The sequence below is a fragment of the Cyprinodon variegatus genome, unplaced genomic scaffold (assembly GCF_000732505.1).
Source record: "Cyprinodon variegatus isolate N-32 unplaced genomic scaffold, C_variegatus-1.0 Scaffold733, whole genome shotgun sequence".
Classification (NCBI taxonomy): domain Eukaryota; kingdom Metazoa; phylum Chordata; class Actinopteri; order Cyprinodontiformes; family Cyprinodontidae; genus Cyprinodon; species Cyprinodon variegatus.
This window is the reverse complement of record NW_015151186.1, coordinates 28520-49905: the sequence shown is the minus strand read 5'-3', so window position 1 is coordinate 49905 and position 21386 is coordinate 28520. Positions and strand designations below refer to the sequence as shown.

The 21386-nt window shown below is 38.4% G+C and overlaps 3 protein-coding genes across 4 annotated transcripts in view; 1 reads left to right on the top strand and 2 right to left on the bottom strand.

The window, feature by feature from the left end:
• kank4 (KN motif and ankyrin repeat domains 4) overlaps nucleotides 1-685 on the bottom strand; it is a 98917-nt gene extending 98232 nt beyond the window's left edge. The window contains exon 1 of the mRNA XM_015395271.1: nucleotides 637-685. The gene's annotated coding sequence lies outside the window, so the exon portion shown is untranslated. The remainder of the gene's footprint in view (nucleotides 1-636) is intronic.
• A 2825-nt stretch (nucleotides 686-3510) lies between these two features.
• On the top strand, nucleotides 3511-13901 carry usp1 (ubiquitin specific peptidase 1). 2 transcript variants are annotated; one of them, XM_015395282.1, is made up of 9 exons: nucleotides 3511-3812; nucleotides 4292-4508; nucleotides 7930-8077; nucleotides 9541-9642; nucleotides 9803-9984; nucleotides 10199-10899; nucleotides 11073-11231; nucleotides 12214-12415; nucleotides 12505-13899. In XM_015395282.1, the coding sequence occupies exons 2-9, from the start codon at nucleotides 4339-4341 to the stop codon at nucleotides 13265-13267; spliced, it is 2427 nt and encodes an 808-aa protein (XP_015250768.1). In that variant the 5' UTR covers nucleotides 3511-3812; nucleotides 4292-4338; the 3' UTR covers nucleotides 13268-13899. The 2 variants fall into 2 exon arrangements, with proteins under 2 accessions (XP_015250768.1, XP_015250769.1); XM_015395283.1 differs by lacking the exon at nucleotides 3511-3812 and adding an exon at nucleotides 3960-4175 and having other exon boundaries at nucleotides 12505-13901.
• Nucleotides 13902-15666: 1765 nt separating this feature from the next.
• The window catches only part of LOC107097921 (dedicator of cytokinesis protein 7), a 33905-nt gene continuing 28185 nt past the window's right edge, over nucleotides 15667-21386 (bottom strand). The window contains exons 29-35 of the mRNA XM_015395274.1: nucleotides 19397-19531; nucleotides 19213-19302; nucleotides 18888-19124; nucleotides 18074-18217; nucleotides 17879-17985; nucleotides 17553-17720; nucleotides 15667-16370 (exon numbers count right to left, since the gene is read on the bottom strand). Coding sequence (XP_015250760.1) covers nucleotides 16328-16370; nucleotides 17553-17720; nucleotides 17879-17985; nucleotides 18074-18217; nucleotides 18888-19124; nucleotides 19213-19302; nucleotides 19397-19531 — 924 coding nt within the window. The 3' untranslated portion in view covers nucleotides 15667-16327. The remainder of the gene's footprint in view (nucleotides 16371-17552; nucleotides 17721-17878; nucleotides 17986-18073; nucleotides 18218-18887; nucleotides 19125-19212; nucleotides 19303-19396; nucleotides 19532-21386) is intronic.

The window sequence follows — 21386 nt, the reverse complement described above, 5'->3', positions numbered from 1 at the left end:
CCTAATTTATTTTGTTTAATTAAGTTGAAATAAAAAAAATAATAATTAGAAGTGTTATTTAGGATAAATTTTATTTAAATTATTCCAGTCTAGAGATATCTGGACATAGAATGAGTGATTTGTTGCAACAGAGGATATATCCTATCCTAGATCATTAGAGTGAGGATACCTTTGGGAATACCAGCCAATCCCACAGGAAGTCCTAGACTGCGACACTACCACCGTCCATCACTGTATCTGCATCCCTGCTGCAACAACATCTGATAACCAAGGGGTTTGTTGAAGCTCAGTAGCTCAGCGATGCATGTTTGCTGCTGACCAAGCATCGACTCTGCAGCAGCAGAAACGGACCGTCCAGCTCACGCATCTCCATATAAAACAAAACATATAGTTTGATTCCCAGCGTGTTATACCGCACCTGTCGTTCCACATTTCTGAGCAACACTCAGGTCCCACTATACTCCCCGCATCGTAAAAAAAAAAAAACGCACGCCAGCACCAACAGTCTGCAAACGCTTTTACATCACAGTGCAACTGCTATGATACTACTGAGGTGAAATGAGACTGAATAGACTGAAATCACAGACTATTTATCATTTACCCCAGAAAGCGATGCACAAACAAACTGTATCTTACCGTTAAAATCATGAAGGAGTATCCTGGTGACTGTCAGAGGAGGAGATGGTCCAGCGAAGATGGTGATGATCCTATTGGACAGCTCTGCGTTACATTCCCGGGATAATGCCGCCCCCTGTTGGTCAAAATTATGTACGACCGTCAAAAAAATTCACTGCGACGGGACAATTTTCTATTAGGCAGCAGGGGCGGAGCTAGAGGGGGGGCCAAGGGTGGCCATGGCCACCCTTCCCCAATCATTGACTTAGACTTATACAGATTTATTCAACATTTTGTATACACGAGTGTAAACAAAAATACATTTTGTTTAAAAACAGCTCTAGACAATTTCATTTTTAAAGCACAGCCTCCAAAACAGTAATAAATACATTAAAAAATAGTGATATAAACATATGACTGTATATTTACAGTTCTAATATTCTTTTTTTTTTTTTTTATAAAATAACCCATAAAATTTGCCACCCCTGTGGCCACCCCTACCATTTCCCCCCCATAATACTGACAATGACAGTAATACTCTTAATATTCAAAACATTTTTAATTTTTCATAAATTAAAAACACAGTGGTTAATTATGCACATCAATATACTAACATTAAAGATGACAAGCACAGAATTCATGCTCTTTTCAGAACTAGATTTTGTATTATATGGGGTAAAGAGAAAATGCAAGTCAGTCTTCAGTTAAATATAGATAAATAACTATTCTAATAAAAACTTAGTAAATAAACAATTTTTGTAGACATTAGTACTTTTAAATATCAATTTTATGCAGAATGATTATTGATAAAAGTAGCTAAGTAATGACAATGGAAAAGATGTTCGACCCAGAACTTAAACCTGAAAAAACTTTATCGACTATACCTTTTATCTAGATGGATGTTTAAATATATGCATCTATTTGTTAGCAAAGGCTGCAGGAAAGTATAGTTTGTCTTTATTTGGAAAATACAGACAGGTTGGAAGAATTAGGTCTTCAAAATAAAAGCCGTAGCTACTATAGCTGATGTTTTGCTCAGATCTCACGTGAGCTTTATTTTTCTTTTAATCCTTGTGGCTGTCACATAGAGATAACTATCTTTAACCCCAGCTAAAAATACAAAACTAAAGGTTTAGTTTGAGGTTAACGTAATGCAACATACCCTTTATGCTTTTGATGTGAATAATAAAATGAAATAAGGACTGCTTGGACAACCTAGTACATTAAACTCATTATGTTAAAGCTGTTCTTAAAAACAATATGTTTAAGGCCTCTTGAAAAAATTTTAACTCGTGTTTACTGTAGGATGCTGATCATTTGTCTCAAGACATCCATCCATTTTCTATCACGCTTATCCCATGTGGGGTCGAGGGGTGCTGATGCCTATCTCCAACTGTCCAGGGGCAAGAGGCGGGGTACATCCTGGACAGGTCATCAGTCCATTGCAGGGCAACACAGAGACAAACAGGACAGACAACCATTCACACACATACCTAAGGACAATTAAGAGAAACCAATTAACCTAACAGTCAAGTTTTTGGACTGTGGGAGGCACAGTTTGCTGGAGTACCAGGAGAGAACCCACGCATGCTCAGGGAGAACATGCAAACTCGATGCAGAAAGAGCCGGGCCGGGAAGCGAACTCTGATCTTCTTGAATCTGTGGATCTTCCACTGAACCAGGCGAGTCCGATCTGCAGAGTGAATTAACCTGTGCAGATTGGACTCACCTGGTTCAGTGGCTGGGCAGAACAAATACATGACATGGAGATGACTTGTTGACTCCAGATCCACCATCCCTGCCATTGGCCATCTTCTATATTTAGTTTAGTGGAGCACTAGCTTATTTTGCTGCTGAGAGGAAGACAAGATAATAGAATAACATTGTTACTTCAACTGAACATTAGAATGAAAATTTGACCTCTGCATTTAACCTTTAAGTCAATTTGACATCAGTGAGCAGCTGGTGCTGCTTTGGGAGGATCGTGGTTCAAAGTCTTGCTCAGTGAGCCAGTTTGAGGCAAATGCTGTGCTCTCTAGCCACTAGGCCACTACTCCCCCCCCCATGGTGGAGTGTGGATAAGTTTATCCTAAGGATCAGCTCTGTCTCTTGATGCCTCCTTGACTCAATGCAGATGATGAAAGACAGAATGACACTCATAAAAATAAAGTAACTGTTGGATAATGTCTCCCACCCCATGCTTTAGACTGTTACAGCACAGGAGAGGCCCTTTAGTTAAAACACTGCTGCACACTAGATACTCAGAAGTGTTATCACAGATCCTTCCCTTCCACATTCACATTATCACAATAATTCCTCCATTTCAATGTTTTTTGTATTTCTACTGTTAAATGCATTTTTTAAAATAGTATTTTGCAGTTTTTATTCACAATCATACGTTGACATTTTGTACACTTTCAAATCAGTCCACTAAACTGCAAATTTCATTTAACCCAAGTATGCAATTTTAAGCAGACCATTTTAATAGACAATTATTTATTTTGATTTTGAATAAATGTTCCCTTATTTAGATTGTACCAACATACAGACATAAAGGATTATCTTCTTTTCTTCCATCATATTATACAAAAGATGTGTTCACGTGTGTTTAAAAACAAAACAAAAAACAAACAAACAAACAAACAAAACTGTTGGCTACCGCAAAAAATAAATAAATAAATAAATAAATGTAACCGACAAAATATAGGAAAGTTCACCAAAATTTAATTGTCCGCGTTATTTGCCAGATTAAAACTCTTCATTACGCTGTAACAATAATAAATAGACAGCTTTTATTTTGACAGGAACTTCCGATTTCCATTATTTTCCCCTCTGGTAAAAAAAAAAACTACAAACATGGCGTCCTCGCGGTAGATGTACTTAGGAGTCTATAGCTAAGCCTGCGTATAAGACTGTATATGTTCCATGTTATCCAATTCCCCAAATAATCTGTACGTTAATGTGATTCGTGAGTTTGTATGGTTCACTATTATTTTACTCTCAAACCTATATTTGACATTTTTGTCGGATATTTCTTGATTCTCCTCCGGCGGAGAACAGGTCAGCGTGTCTTCGAGCAGGAAAAAGCGCCAACTTCTCTTTGCACCGTCTGAATTGTCAAACAGCGGAGTATATGATTTGTATGACTTTATATTTGGGAAGATATATTAAACCTGAAGGTGGAATGACTTATTTAGGTAAGTCATAAATGTGTCTTGTCGTTGTAATTTAAGTAGTTTATTGTATTGAATCAAACATTTGAAGGCAGCGTGCTGCCCGTTTACTCCTCCCACTGCTTCACTACACCGTTCCATGGCGACCCACTTTACCGTGTTGTGCTCACATTGTTTTAAATAACTTTATTTTTTTAAATGAATACCGCTTATGTGCTGTAACTATCTGACTCAATTGAATACACAAAGGTTTGCTGTTTAGGGTCGTTTTACCGGCATGTTTAAATCAGCGTTTAGCTAGCTTATACGTTATAAATGCCAAAAGTCAACATGTAGTTTTATACTAAATGTCTAATCGTGTTCGTGTGAAATGATAAACTCGAGCAGGTCGGTTCATTATTGCGTTTTCAAAAACAAAAACTTAAGTGCGTAGTTACGTTCGTTCCTGTCGAGCTCTGATGGCGCCGACTGAAATTAACTTCTGTCATTTTCTTTTTCGCCAGTGGGCGTCGCTGTTGGATCCCATTAAGATACCGAGGAGAAAGGAAAAATGTCAGGTCTACTGACGGAGAACACCGGAGCAGGGCAGGCGAGTCCAGTAAAGAGGAACAAACTCTCCTTAAAGTTCTTCCAGAAGAAAGAAACGAAACGAGCTCTGGATTTCTCTGAAGCTCAAACAGAAGAAGACAAAACAGAAGAACAAGCGGATTCAGTGGCAAGGTGGGTCTGAGGCCAATGCTGGTTTTATTGTTCACACAAACAATATACTGAATGATCAAAGTAGGATTGGGGTCATAAATCACACGTTTAATCAGTACTGAATAGGTGTAAGGTGTGTCAAGTAAATGCAATATTTTGTTATTCAGGATTCCTACTTTTGATCCAAAAGCAGAGTTGAAACATGAAAAGTATATTTTCTTTTATCGCTTTTGCTTATTGACACATATAGCTAATAAGTAAAAAAGAACTATCAAAAAAGGTTTAGTTTTCTGAATTTGATGCTTAACCTGTTTCTCTATATTTCACACCCAGTGCAATAACTTGATATTCTGCAATTTCCCTCTGGGATTATTAAAGTATGTCTGATTCTGATATAAATATCCATCTACAGAAATACCCATATAAACACAGAGTGCAACAACTAAATATAAATATCCATCTACATACATACCCATATAAACACCCAGTGCAATAACTAAATATAAATATCCAGCTACTTGAATAGTTATGTACATACCCTGCCTAAATAACCCTGTATTATAATCCTGCTACAAAAAAAAAATAAAAATACTTGTCATATGTGGACGTGCTGTATATGTATCGCATGCAGCTTTTTCTTTCTTTGGCACCTTCTTCTTATCCTTTGACTATTTGATGTAACGAGTAAATTTCTCCACTGTGGGATATAAAGTCAATCAATTTTTTTGCAATTCAGAGCAGAAGACATTTAAAATCGAGGCTTTCTCAAAGCTGGATGTCATATATTTTTAAACATAATACAAGCAGCTAATATAAATGATGAATGATATAAAAAAACAAAGGGTTCATAAGCATTAAACTGTACGTTAAGCTGAAACAGTGAAAAATTATGATTTTGAGAAAGATAGCCAATTAAGCAGTGTCTGTTTTTGTTTTAATATGAAGATAGATTTAACAATTTCAACTATCCAGGATTCAGATGATCTTTAATACTCACTCAATTAGCTTTTTCCGTATTTTGACAAACTCCAGCAACCTGGGAGGAGATTAATTAAAAACAGTTGTTTCCCTTCAGGAAAGGTTTTTCTCCTATTTTACTTTGTATTTTTGAAACAGTTTCTATTTAACTTCCCAGTGATGTTTCCATTGCAGATTCTTGAATGTCTATGGATGTGCAGCACAAGCAGGTTTGAAACTGTAAAGTAGCGAGCAACTTATTTTTCAAATCGATGACTCGGTCGATAATTTTTTAGATTAATAAATGTATAGCGAAATGTTCCTTAAAGAAGGCTTTTTGAACAATTAAACCAAGGAAAACTTTTTTCACTTGAGGATTGCTGGACAGAGCAGATTGACAGAGGAAAACAATTTATATCTTAAATGCAAAATGTTTACATTTTATTTTTTTATTTTTATTACAATTTTGGTAAACACTTACTGATCTAAGTGGGTCACTCTGTGTACTAAAAGCATATTTTACAGTCTCCTTCCTATTAGTTGATGATTGTTTTAATAAGCAATTGATCCTATTGTTTCCGCCCTAGTTTAAAGAAAAATTGGAAGAGTCTAGAGTTGGAATTGGAGTTGCAAAATGCAAAAAACTGGTTATTAGTCTTTTTTAACAGATCAAAAAGGTTCCAACCACTGTCGGTGAGATTGAGCATCAGGCAGGAAAAATATGTATTAAGTGAGCATTTAAGAGAGTAGAAATCTACCTAACTGTGGTCAGATATATTATGAACATGCAGAGCATGAATGCATGACACTTTAAAGGGTAGCTGGTATAACATGCAAAAAAGTCCTTTGCAATAATTCACACATATGTTTCATGATGATGATAATAGTTTTAATGTGTTGTGTCTCTCCAGATTTCATCCACATTTTTAGTTATTTATTTTGCTAGAGAACAGATTGCTTCTTAATCCTACAGATTTCTTTTTGCAGTTATTTCTTTCTGCTTCTCTAGTGATAAGCTCTTCTCTAGAACAGCTCCACAAAATGTGTTACCCTAAACATCATGATCAAATAACTGAGGTTTCATTTGGGTAAATATTTTTGGATTACCGTTTGGGCACCTTTGGTTTGGAGGAAAATATTCAAAAGAATAATATTTGAATACATAAAATAAAAACAAAAACGCCTAATCTTTTGTTTATTGTTAAAATTATTTAATTTCCCTTTGGGATTATTTAAGTGTTTTTGAATTCAAAAAGCTTAGTATTTGTAAAACTGTTATTTTGCAGCATTTTTGTTTTGTTTTCCTGGACTTTTAAACTAACTGGAGTTCAGAGATATCGAACAGCATTTAGCAGGTTTCAAAATTTGCAGGCTTTAATGTAAAATAAATGAGTTTAGTGTTGGACAGTGCAGTCCAAATGTCCTCACCTCTGATTCTTTCTGTCCACTGTTCTGTATGTTCTTGAGGTGTCTAATCTACAGCAATGGGGGACACATTAAACATGGAGGACAGCGGCCCCTTAGGGATTTTGGGACTTATTAGGAAGCCATTATTTGACAAAATCTCCTGTTAAAATGTGTAGGAAAGAAAAAATTAAGGAAAAAAAAATAGCAATTTGAGTCTCAAGAAATCTGAACAGTTGAAATAAAAATGTGAAGGAAGCCATCATAGATATTTTAAATATAGATATTTAATCAATTCATAGAAACATATTTATGAGGAGGTTTGTTAGTAAAATACCAGGGCATCACTTCCCTGTGCTACATGTTCCAGCTCAATCTAGAGAATTTGAAGGCTTTTCCAGGCCAAAGAATCTGTACTCATATTCCCTCCAGATTACCATATGGATCCTTTCTATTATATAACATTATGGACGTAATAGACCAGCAAATCCTCTTTAAATGGAGACCCACAGATGTTTGTCATATCACATCAACAGGTTTTTCTTTGTAACTGAGGACCAGCTTGCTCTGATAGCGAAGCTCGTTAACCTGTTTTCACTCATTCTAACTCTTCTATCCAAGATCTCGTATCTCATGACCATGAGACCTAGAATGTAGGCGCATTAGTAAATGAACAACTTTGCATTTTGATTCGACTTTTTTCTTGACAAGATTGAAGCAGGAACCACATTACTGTAACAAGAAGCCCTAATTTGGTCATTTATCTCTTGCCCCAACCTTTTGGTCACCTGTAAATAACAAACAGGAAACTAAAACTCCACTTAAGTCAATCTTTAGATAAATTGGTGTTTATAATGAAGGAAAAAGCCCTGAATTAGTCAAATATGTTGAAGGAATGGATACTTATGATACCCTTTGCCCAGAAAGATGTGGAAATTGGAGGTAATGACATAGAGATTATATTAACAATGTTCTATTGAAGACATTTTTGTTCACTTTTACTTGCAATATAGAAAAGCTAAACTAGAACAGTTTAAGAACTAAACAAGCTGTTTCCTGTTTTGTTTCTCTTGTTCTGCAGCTGTGAGCAGGTGGTCTATGGCCCCGCCCCCTGTCCATCTTCACCGGGACTCGCTATCGCTATCCCACATGAGAAGAAAGAGAACTTGGTGCCTTTTGTTGGTCTTAACAACCTTGGCAACACCTGCTACTTAAACAGCATCTTGCAGGTGGGTGATTAAGTTAAACACGGAGTTTGTTTTCCAAAATGTTCTGGACACCATCAAATTTTCTGATATTCATTGTGTGTCTCGGCCTTTCTCTCTTTGAAACAGCATTTTTCACATAGAAGCACAAAAAATAACCCATCTAAAGGGAAATAGATTACATTTCTTCCCGTTCACTGGAAAAGAGAAGGCTGTTTAGAACTGAAGACCAAACACTGTTTTGTTTTTTCTCTTTAGATAGAGCAGCTTTGGGTTTGAGATAAGCGTTCACTAAGCAGTCTGTTGTCCTCCTGAATGACGCAGTGTGTACCAAGATTGCCTCATTGTGGCTTATCTGTTGAGGCAGTGTTTGGACTTGAAGAGACATCAAGCAGTAGAGGTTTTATCATCCAGTTGTGTCATCTCCTCTCTTAACACCTGATCTGCCTGTAGCTCTAGTGTCATACTTCACCTGTTGCTTTAAATTGGTTAGATATCTGTTTTCTGTATTTCTCTTGTTTACAAATACCAATAGGATCTACATTTCAGAGTTCATGTTTAGAGAAATATTGATTGATTCATAAAAACCTGTTAAAACAGGTTTCCTTTCATTTTTTATTTTTTTTTCCTGGTCCATTAGAAAGGCTGCCAGCGTGTTTCTGTCATCCTATCACGGCTTGTCATCACTTGTCCAAGTGCTGGTTGTATCCTGCACATCTAATCTGTTACCCTCCCGTTATTCCTCTGTTTCAAACAGCAAGGTATCTCAGCTCCTCATTGGCGGTACTTCAGTTAATCAAGTAGGGTATTTGTAATCTGAGAAGTTTATTTTGATTTGTGTGAAGAGGCATTATGCAGCATTTTCTAAGAGTAATTGGTAATACATCAGTTAACTTCTTAAGTTTAAGAATGTGATCCGTCTCAGCCGCTACTGCTGCTATTGGCTAAAAACTCAACATGAAAGGCAGGTACCCCATTGTACTGAATGTCCACCCTCTTTGCAAACATTTTCTACAATCGGTACGTGTAAAAGTAAGAATGAATTACACGTTGTCTCTTCAAGTTCAAACTAAAGAAAAAGTCCTGGTTTGAAAATAGAAAAAAGAAGCTTCTTGTAAAACTTTATGGCTTCTTGAACCCAAGCCATGCAGAAGCCTTCCACACCTCTTTCACTCATCTGGAAGGGAAGATTCTTCCACTGCTGTCATCCTTCTTTCTGACTTTGTGAGGCAGTTTAAAAATAGAGAAAACAAAGACTGGAGATACATCAACATGTTGAGCCAGCTGGCAAAACAAAGGCCTGCTCTCAAGAGGCATGCAGCTAGCTAGCTGGCTGCTAAGCAAGCTAAAAGCATCAGAACCAAATGTTTGTTCAAGGGATATGCGTCAACTATTTGGTTTTCCAAAATTTAACATTTAAATTTAATCTGTGAATTTATTCCTGGGAAGAATGTGCTGCTAAAACATCAGTTGTTTTTCATCTGCAGGTTCTATATTACTGTCCTGGGTTCAGAGAAGGTGTTAAGAAGTTGTATGACCTTTCCAAAAGCAGAGAGAGAGCGAAGGATGAAAATGATAAAGATGAAAAGGTTTGCTTCATTTTTGTTTTTAAAAACTGTCTTCCGGATATAAAAAAAAAAGTGTTTTGATTTGTTTATGTAAAGTTTCATCCCAAATAAACAAATACAGCTTTTGTGCTTTGGAGGCAAAGCTTTCCTCAAACAAACCTTTTGGATTTTATTTCTTCAGCCTCAGCGTCAGCAGTCAGAGTGTGCATCTGGGACCCTGCCAGCTAACATCGAGCTCCTCGGAAGCTTCAACAGCCTCATAACTTCAATCGAGCAGCTGCAGTCCAGCTTCCTGCTCAACCCTGAAGGCTTCAGCGACGGAGAGCTGGCCACCCCGCCTCGTAAAATACTTCACACCATTAGGTACAATTAATCTGGTGCTGGTAGGATGCAAAAACATTAATTACCAAAGACAGCTGGATTTCAGGCAGTTGGCTGAATTATGAGATAGTGAAAGATTTTTGGTCTGATATACCTAAAGAGTTCAATAAAAAAAATCAGGAATGAGTTCACTCTGTTTTTTTATGGTGTTAATTATAAACACTGATTACAGTATCTGCTCTGGTTTACGTCGCAGGCAGCTGAACCCTATGTATGAAGGCTATCTCCAGCATGATGCTCAGGAGGTCCTGCAGTGCATTCTGGGATATATTCAGGAGGCCTGCGACACCATCAGAAAGGAGCAGGAGCTGGAAAAGGACGACGGAGATGTGAAAACACAGAACAGTAGTCCATCGGATTTCAGTTGCTCTGGGACACAGTCAAAAGCCTCTGCAGATGAGGACGGACAAGTCAGCGGGAAGAGGAAGAGTGACACAGAGGTGGGAAATGCTAAGAAGAAGCCGAAGTCTGCCAAGTCCAAGAAATCTGAGTCTGCAGAGGAAGACCTCAGTAGAAACAAACACTTCACTCGCTCCAAGAGGAAGTCCTCCAGTGAGACTCTCATGGAAAGCGCTCAGAGTAAAGATGGAGAGGAGGAGAAGGCAAAAAACCTGAATGAGGAGGAAGGGAACGAAGGAGGGAAGGTTGACAAAGCAGCAACTAAGGAGACGCGTGGAAAAAGGAAGATTAAAGCCACACTAGGTTGGCTGAGATCGTCAGGGAAGCAGCCAAGTATTTTTTCTAAGTTCTGCAGCGTTGGGAAGATCAGCTCCACAGCGGTAAAAAATCTGATCAAATCAGAGCAGGAAAACGGGCCATCAGAAGAGCCAAAGGAGAGGAGCGCTCCCCAATCTGCTTCTGTAACTTCTGCTGAAGGGAAAACAGAGAAACGTCAAGGTATGAGAAACCAAATGAGACAGGACTATAGACTACACTACAGGGAGGATTGGGAGACAGTGTATTGAGTCTAAATGAAAAGTGAAACCGATAACTCTCAAGCTCAATAAAAGGGCTGAAATGGTTAATGTATATTGCTGCATGATTTGACAGAACTTTGTTGTTTGTTCTAGACGCCCTGGGCTTGATGGAGAAGCTGTTCCAGGGCCGACTGGTGCTGCGAACTCGCTGTCTAGAGTGTGAGAGCTTCACGGAGCGGAGAGAGGACTTCCAGGACATCAGCGTTCCCGTGCTTGATGACCAACCCAGCAGCCCAGAAGACCTCTCTGAAGGTGAGCCCATCTACAGACCTGTGTCTTCTGAACTGATGACAGAATTCACGGTCCCTAAAGCAGCCTCAGGCCATCATCGTGAATGACTTTTATAAGCTGTTCTCTTGCTGAAATGCTTTTATACATTCTGATTAACCTAATAGATGTTCTTAATTCTTTCCATTTTACTTCTGTCCCAATCCCATCTCCACTTTTTACAAGCCATAGCTTCTTGGATGCTGATTTGCTTCATCCAGCCTGCAGACCAAATACAGCCGCCGGCATAGAACCTAGTGTCTGTTCTAACAAATATTAGATTGTAGAAAGCCTTTATGAATGGGAATTGCACACATTGATTTAATTTACATTCTAAAGATGACTGATTACAAATGTCACACAAGTCTTAATTTAAACGAAAACAAATATTTAAATCAAACGAAATATTAAAAATGGAAAGCAAATGGAGGAAGCAGCAATGCATGCAAACCACAAGACCTCAAAGCAGATGTATGTCTGTCTCTACTCATAAACTAGCTCTTTGTGTGATCCCGCTAGGTGCCAACTTATTTTTAGAATTTTATTGTTATAAGGCAACCAGTTTTACAGGCTTGTTTCACAGCTTGTTTTTGGTTGCGCTTTGAATTCAGGTCAAATTCCAGATGGTATGGTGGAAATAAAAGAAAGATTTTAAAATATTTCTGTCTTTTATTTGTTTGCTTTAATGAAAATAAATAAAGAAAAAATCACAGTATCTGATTTGATTTGGAATAATCAGGTTTTATTTTTAATCAGCAGCTTCATGCCCTCCAGGAAATCTGTCATGGTGGCAAATAGTTTCATCACATGTATGCATGGTGGGGATCTCGTTAGTTTTGGTGTAGAGATTGCTGGTTATATTTCCTGCACCGACTTTAACCCTTACCCTTAAAATATGGTTTTCATAGAAAGTATGGTTCTGGTATTTTAAATGAAAGTCAAGCCCTTTTCTTTTTTGTTATTTCAGTCTCTCCAGACCCTAAACCTGAGATGAAGACTCTGACGTGGGCCATCTCTCAGTTTGCCTCGGTGGAGCGCATCGTAGGGGAAGATAAATACTTCTGTGAAACCTGCCATCATTACACAGAGGCTGAGAGGAGTCTGCTGTTTGATAAAACCCCTGAAGTCATCACTATTCACCTGAAGCGCTTCTCCACCAGCAGCCTAGAGTGAGTCCACAGGCTGATTTAAAATGGTGGTCAGCAGAAATGGCTTTTGTTTGCTTTTAGGTCCATTATTGATTCCGTTTTCCTCACAGGTTGGATCCATACGCAGGCCTGTCTAAAGTGAACACCCCCTTACAGACACCGCTGACGCTGTCTCTGAAGGAGTGGTGTACGAAGCCCTCTGCAGCCATGCAGCAGCAGTACGACCTGTTTGCTGTGGTCATGCACAGCGGCGTCACCATCAGCAGCGGCCACTACACCACCTACATCCGCATGTCTGATCTGAAAGAAGCAAAGGTCTGGCAACAGGACGATAAAGAGAGAGAAATGGAGGAGGAGGTGAAGGAAAATAAAGGGGGTGTACTGAAAGAGGAAAATCTGGCCTATGACGATGGAGAAGTGTCAGTCAGCCTAAGCACCAGAGGGCAGACTCGAGCAGGTTTGGCTAACACTAAATCGGGGAGCAAAAACCTTTCAGAAGGTAGTGTTGGACTCCTGGGAGGACAGAGGAGTTTGTCCAATTGCGAGCTGGGAAGCGGGAGAAAAGCAGGCAGCTCTGGAGCCACAGAGGGATCGAAACGTAGGAGGACTTTAAACAGCTCCAGCCAGAATACGGACGGATTAAAAAAGGAAGCAGAGGAGGCACCAGTGGCTCCCTCTGGAGGCAGGGAGGCTACAGAGCAGCAGGCTTTGAGCGGCCTGCTGCAGTATGAGGGGAAATGGCTGCTGTTTGATGACTCAGAGGTGCGTTTATTTGACGAGGAGGACTTTCTGCGAGCCTGCTCCCCCGAGACGTGTTCCTCATCGACACCATACCTTCTGTTCTACAAAAGGATTCCTGAGCCCAGTCAATAAAACTAACACAGTATAGATGTAGAATAAAGTATGTCTAATTTTTGGTGCCAAAAACATTTATTGCCAATTATGCATAATCAAGTTTTTCTACTGTTAAAAATGTGTACCTGCTACTCTCCTCCAGGACCAAGGCTCTTTTAATGCACTCTAAGCTGGGGGTTACTTTCTAAAACCCAATAAAGACACTCTTTTTATTTTTTTGTACACATCAGGGATGACTAAGCCTTTTTGTATATTCTTGCTTGTTTATATTGGATCATTTTTGACACTGACTTTCATTGTTGTTACTTCTTTGGTTTCTGTCCCTTATGATTATTAGAACTGAGAAAGCTATTTTCAGTAAAACTGTCAATAAAATCAAGACAAGAAGTTTATTTTTTTCCTTTATTACAAAATTTTCAAAAAGTTTTCTGCATTTGGAATTATTCTGGAAGATCTAGGATAAATTGGACTTCTGGGAAGCCTTCATGGGTTCCTCCTACCTCAGCACTTATCGTTGTAATAACCATACCCACTTATCACCGATTCTTTTTTTAAGCTATGCAGGAAAAAGTAATGCAAAGGAAATCAAATCCAGCTTTGACGTGTTTAGTCACAGACAAGGACTTTAAACTTAATTTCATCTTGCAAATAAAGACATTCTAAGTGTAAATATGTAGAAGAAAATTATTTTGTATACATATGCAGTTGTGTGTGTATTTATCTATACATGGGCTTTTTTTTTTTCAAAACACAGCTGCATTGTATATGCATGATATGAATCTTGGTTTGCTTCTAGGGGAAGAATCTGGCAGCTGCTTTTTATAAAATTCTACACAGCTTCCAGAATTTTCTAGGTCTGCAAATGTTAGCTACTCTTTTCCTCTTGGTAAAGCTGGACAAGTCACAGAAGGCTTCTGTAGCGTAGCAGTTATGAGAGGTTCTCGGTTCGAACCTGGGTGGAAACACCCTTTTGTAAAGGAAAGGTCCATGTTTACACTTTTTAACTTTGTCCTTAAACTTTTTACGGTGTTAAATAACACCTTAAAAAGTTTGTTTTAAATGACCAAAAAATATGAACAGCTTTTTCCAAAATTGTAATCTTGCTCAGACCAGATAGCTGGCATTGATATACCATCAGGCTTGCTTTGTCAGTCAGCAGCCCAGAATAACGATTAAAAGCATTTTATACATCATACCCTGCCACATCGTTACATCATTCACATTTGTAAATGAAGAGACTTCACTGGCTCCAGCCATATCAAGATAATACTGTGTTCTCATGTCAAGGACAATCCGAATGCACAATGACAGAGCTCTCTGTTAAGAATAATCCACTGCTCCCATTTTATTCCCAAATCTTTATGTAAATAATGAAGATAAATGTTTATCCTGATAGACTTGCTGTCCTACTTGGATAAACGTTAGGGTTGACACTTAACAGGCAGGTATTATTAGGGTTTAACAATCACATACAGGAATAACAATGAACACAGCCCTACTTGTGGATGAGCCAAATCAATGCCGTCCAGAAATGCTAGAGAAGATGACCGGCACATCCTGCGTAAGCTCTTCTAAAAGTGCTGCAGTGAGTGTGCTCTGCTGGATCTTCTTCCTAACAGTTTCTGTGTGTAAAAATCATTCAAGGTCCTGAGAAAATTTGATTCCTGCTAACTAAATATGATCCAAGAGCTAAAAAACTTTCAGAAAACTTTTCTGCCCTGCAGTACTGTTAGATAACACTAGATGGCAGTACACACCCAGTAGATCATCAACAAATTGGGTCCATTAAAACAACCTCGGTGCTCCTTGAACAAGACATGAAATATTTTGCAGTATATTTTTTTAGTTTGTGGAATTTAAACTGACAAGATTGCACGATAAGGTCTATATATCCCATTTTTTCAGAGTATATATATATTTTTTTACAACAAAAAAGAAGCCCTAAATAGTCAAATCAGAAAGCACCTGCATTAAATAACTTTAGATTGGAATATTTATTAGGAGCACCATTTTTAACTTTACCCATGTTTTCCCTTGTATAATGTCACTTTTTTGCTAAAAGTTTTACTAGTAATTGCGTAAATCATATAGCCAATAAATACAATTTCATGTGAAGTTAAGAGTTTTAGGGATTTAATATATCTAATATATATAAATGGTTCATTGTATGGAGTGATATATGGTTGAGATTTTGGTAAATTCAAGCTAAGGGGGTTAGGGTTATTACATGACATGACAGAAGTTATTACAAACAATGACTTGATAACACCCTCGATGAGTAACCTAAATAAAGTTCATTAAACTGTTACACTTGGCTAATTGAAATAGGTTCTATTACACAAACAGTGAAAAAATAACAACTCACACAATCTGAACATTAAAATATTTATTTAGTAAAATATTTAAAGTAAAACAAAACTACATAAAATTATACAAGTATGTTTTAAGTACCGAAGTTTAAAATATTGTTGCTTTAACATAAAATAATAAAGCGTCATGATAAATACTGGTACGACTTTTTCCATGTTTTTTTGTTTTCTGCTCCTCCACATATTCCAATACATAAACTTTCAAGTCATCAATGCATTGCTACGCCATAATAATAAAAAAAGTGCACAAATGAAATTAAATACAGTTTTTTTTTTTTTTTTGGGAGACATCGTACAGAATTAAATAAACCTCAACTTTTAAAGTGGTACCTTTTTCTGTGGACACTTGTAAAAATTTTGGCTGTAAAAAGGGGAGGGGTTTGGCACTTATCCAGGGCTCAGAGCACGATTCACTGGTTTACAGCTTGACGCTTCTGTTGGTATCAAGTGTTTAGATTATTTATTTAAGATAGCTAAGGGAAAAACATCCCTACAGAAACATACAGCAAAATCCTCGTTGACTTTGCTGGTTGCGTTTAACCGCTTGTCTAGAAACAAATTAAGACACTGGAATGATGTACCAAGCTGCAACTCCTTCCCGTTCTCCCTCACCCTTTTCAAAACACCACCTTTAGACACTCCTATTTACACTTCAAAATAAATTAATTTAGTAACTTCTCTTCCATGACTGAGTGCATTCTCTTCATCTTCAAATATCAAGCTTGCGAAGACTGAGTCTGCTGAAGGAATCTCTGCAAAATAAAAACAATCAAATGTTTTCATTCAAGGCACAAATAATTAAACTTTTATAGTCTTTTCCTGGGTAACAGACAAAAATGGAGGCAGAGAGGCTTAATTTAAAAGGTTTGGGACAATTCAGTGGTTTGCAATAGTAATCATATCCCTTGAACTTTTCAACCTTTCAATTAACTGTTCCAAAATATCAGGCATTTTATTTGACAGAGCAGCACAACTATCATGAGGAAACAGAACCGGTGGCTCTTAGATTCCTTTTGCAGCTGAGCTTAGCCCTGGATAAAAACTTTGAAGAATTGACCTTTGCTGCATTTTTACAGACAGAGACATCTTTGCCATTTCTTTGCTGCTCTTATTGTCTAGCTATTTCCACCGGTGTTGGGTACTATTTTGTTATTCTATTACATTAAATGCCAATGAAATGACATTAATGGATTTTGGATGTAATATGGCAGTTTCACAGGATATAAATGCTTTGGCATTCAGGTATCTACTTTTGAAATCATAAAACATTATATTAATGGTGATATTTAGGGTGACAGGTTGTTTTTATTATTATTAGCCCCTTAAAGGTATAGTGGAGGATTTTTGCGAATTTTTGAAAAGACCCGCCCTCTCCACTTTAAAAAAAGAAATGCAAATGAACAAACCTGTATCCGCTCCTGAGAGAGAACGCCTATTAAACTCGTGTGAGAGCGTGCACAAGCCCATTTCTCCTCGTGCACGCTCTCTTTAAAAGTTGCTGTTTTTATTGCTCATACAAGCTTACTTTCCAAAAGGAGATTTGCATTTTTTCCACTATGTCAGACTCACCACCGGTAGGTGAAAATGGGGACGAGCACGTATGGCCTTATGTAAACATATTACCAGAATGATTGACAATTAGGAGGACCCCATCCCAATCCATAGCAATAAAAGCATTATTCATATTTGTATCTGTTGCCAATATAACTATTTTCATTTCATACACTGGACTGTGCTGCAGATTTGTTCCTTTTTATCTGAGAAAACTACTAACTACTATCTCTAAATGACAACACAAAACACAACATGTAGTTTTTGAACTACCTTATCAAGCTGTCCGTTTGCTGCATGATTATTACAGAAACAAAACACTGGTTTTAATGGACACCCAAAAAGAAGAAGGAAACGCAGACAGACGGCATGTTTTCTCTCACCTGTGCGAGTTGACCTGCAGGACTGGTTTATAAAGCTGGGGGATCTTCCTGTTGATGAGGGGCTGCAGCGCCTCCTTCAGTCTGTGGTAGTTCCTCTCTAGCTCCCTTTGGTACTCCTTCTGGTCCGGACCAATCAGGCTCTTGTTCTTTCGGAGGGCGTCTTCACACCTTTGGAAGGACAAATGTTGGTTAGTTGCTAGCAACATCGTAGTGTCTCGGATGGATAAAAGGTAATCTCCGTAAGATGAAGCAGATTTGAGGGAATGAAGAAGTAATGATGCAAACCTCACTGTTGAATTTTCCAATAATTCAAAGACTTGACGTACCTCTTAGTGAAGTCCTTAAAGCACAGGCGGAGCTTGTTGTGATGTCGATATAGTTTTGGGTCAATTGGGATTTCTGACAGGAACACCTGAGCCACCTCCAAAGGACCCTAAAAACATTCCAAATGAGCATTAACCAACTAAAATCTAATCAAATAGCCTCAGAGGTATTTTGTTTTTTTTTTGCTCATGTCTAACCTGGTTAACAGTTGTGCCTACAGATCCCTGCAGGACCATCTGCAACATTTTGGCATCGGCTGGGTCCTGATGGGTGGCAAAGGCCAACTCTTGCGTCTTCTTCTGCATATCTTCTATTGCCACCTCTATGGGTGTGGAAATGATCTAGACGTAGAAAACAGACTCACTGCAGCAACAGAAACAGCAGCACTCGTTTCCCCCAACATATTGTTAATTTGTGCAGCACAAATAATACTACATTTGTTTCAACAACAGTGGCGCAGTGGGTAGCACTGCTGCCTTGCAGCAAGATGATCTGGGCTCGATTCCTGGCCCGATTCTTTCTGCATGGAGTTTACAATGCATGGTTTTTTTCCGGGTACTCCTGCTTCCTTCCACAGTCCCGAAACATGACCTGTTAGGTTGATTGGCTTTTCTTAATTCTCCTTAGGTGTGTGTTTGTGTGTAAATGGTGTGTGTGTATATATATAAAACAGAAAAATCCATCATCTTTACCATTGACAGGCTGCAGCCATGTCTCAACTTTCTGGTATCCCAGCCACTTTTTGTTTTTTCCCATTTTCTTGATGGAAGCCTCAAGCTTATTATCTGAACATACGGCTTTACAATTAACTGGAAGCAGTTCCGCGCAAACACACAGAACCAGTTATATCTGATATATCTGACGAAATTGTTTTAAATGCCAAGATTATCACATTTAATGAATTTTAATTCGTTTAATTTTATGACTTTTAATGATTTTTAATAACCTGCGGAAACCTTGAAAACAGATAATTTCAGAGCTGATAGAACCATCTGTAAATTCGTCTCCTACCTCCTCCTTGTGGATGATGTTGATCCTGGTCTTGATGTATGGAAAGGCGTGCGATGTGGTGAGGATGGTCTTGCGTTTGAACTGCTCATGCAGGTCCCCATGAGCCCGGCCATCCAGGGTGAAGGGAGTGCAGTACACAAAACGTCTCAAGTTGTAGTTCTTATCGAAGTAGGTGATGCGGTCTTTCATTTCGTACGTGTCGAAATATGGCTCCACGTATGTGATCTGGATAAAGGCCTGCCAAGGTAACAAATACCCACAAATTAAGAGGTGGGTATTATGCCAGTAGATTTAAAATAAAATTAAGGGTTCAATCAGTACATACTTTATTGGGGTCAAGTTTGCATTTATCTACTGGGTTGGAGTCCTTGATGACTTCGACTTGTTCCTCTCCAAATCGCTCCCCATAGAAGTTCTAACAGGAAACAGGGCGGGGTCTTTACACTTCTAACTTTATAATGAGGAGAACGGACAATTTAAAAAATGGAAGGCACTGAAGTGGCGCTTACCTCGAGTCTATGAGAGATTTCAGCCAGCTTGGTGATGGCTGGCTCTTTATAGACAAACTCCTGCTCATCCAAGTCCCCAAACTTTGAACCATAAAAACCCACTCTGAAGTACGTACCAAACATCCTCTTCCCATCCTGGGATTAGAAAATAAAACAAAGGTTAAAAACGTCTACATAATTTGGAACAGGTGAAGAAATAATCCTCTAGGTATAAACATGAGGGTTAATGTTTACCAAATATAGTAAAAACACAAAGTTCCCAAAAGTTGAGTTCTGCTGTGGCTGAGACTCATCTTTGGAAAAGGTTAACACTCCTTTCTAATTTTTAAAAAGTCTAATCCAGATTATATCCTAATTGCAGGCACAAGCTTCTCTGTGAGCTTATCTCACAATGGATAACACTAACAGCCTGATCTTCAGAGAACCCAAATTAGGAGCACTAAATTGTGCAGGAAGAAAAAAATGTATATGAATTTTTAGGACGTGTTGTGCAAAGATATTGTGTGCAAATTATAAGAAATGGAGCCGATTCATTTCTGCCCCATTCCAATGAGAAAATGACATGTGCTGCTGGCAGACTGAATGAGAAAAGAAAGATTAAGTTTATTTACTCAGTGGCGTTGGAGGTCCTAATAATAAACATTTTAGAGTATTGATAAATGCTCTTTATAATGCACTCTACCTTGTGTTACAAAGTAAAACACAATTTAAACCTTAAGCAGCGTTGGGCCGCAGTCACAGTCTAAAACAGGTGCTAAAGCTGCGCATCGCCTCAACTTCCTGTTCTTGGAGGGCGGAGCTTAAGTGATTTCACCAAATAATAGCTCTAATGTCCAGAACAGGGAACCATTATTAGCAACACAAAGTTTGGAACAGGTATGATGACTCATCAGAGTTTATATTCTATAAGGGTCATTCAATGGATCACTTCAAAGGGTTTTTTGCTACTATTGCTGTTTCAGGCTAATTCCGTTCACATGTACCCTGACAGTCTGTCACTGTACCAATGCTGCCTCAGTGGTAACGATGAAAGCAGAAATCACGGCATGGTACTGGAATTGTGACAGGCAGCCCGGGCAACAGGCGGCTACGCTCTACCCCTTCTATTCATTCTAGCTAATCTGAATCGTTCAATTCCATTTCTAGAGGGAGATCATCTGTGGTAGTAGCACTAGACATCTTCCAGGCATGTGAGTAAAACTAGCAGCAGTTCAGCGGACAGGAAGAATGAACAGTAGCCGGCGCACGCCGATGACGTCATAGACGCGCCGCTTCGTTTTTAAAAGATATAAATATAGAAAATATATCCGCGGATGTCTGGGGGACAGTGATTCACCTACATGTTATGAATGCCGGTTTACCATAAATGATCAATTATGAACAGTTTAGTTTGTGCCTTCAAGTCGTTGCCCATAGGAAGACATTACTTGGATATAACCTAACCGAATATCTTCAGAACAGCTCCTAATGACACACAACTCATATGGGTGAGTAGAACATGACGTAATAACGTACATCAAGGGCCCAATGAAAAAAAAAAAAAAAAAAAGGCGTTTCCCTTTAAATTAAAGACTTTTTGTCCTGATCAGTTGGTTTGGTAAAGGAGCCGGACTAAAGTGCTTCAAGAAACTCTTCTCATCCCTCAATATATCAAAGAGGTGAAAGACTTTCCAGTGAAAGGCTTCTGAACAACTATCTTCACATTAACAGTGGCCTCTCACACAGCCATGCAAAAGTATTCCCACCCCTTAAACTTCTTCATGTTGTCACATCTTATTAGGATTTTTGAATGAAACAGTAGATAGAAGAAAATACATATACAATTTTCCACTGCTTCCGATAATAAAACTCTGAGACTCTTGGCTGCTATTGTCTTTGACCCTCTTTACTAATAAAATCTAAAACCAAGAAAACAACCAATGTTTAATCTCAGTATAAATCCAGTCATTCTATGAAGGCCTCAAAGAACATCCGAGGTGTAGGAGTCACG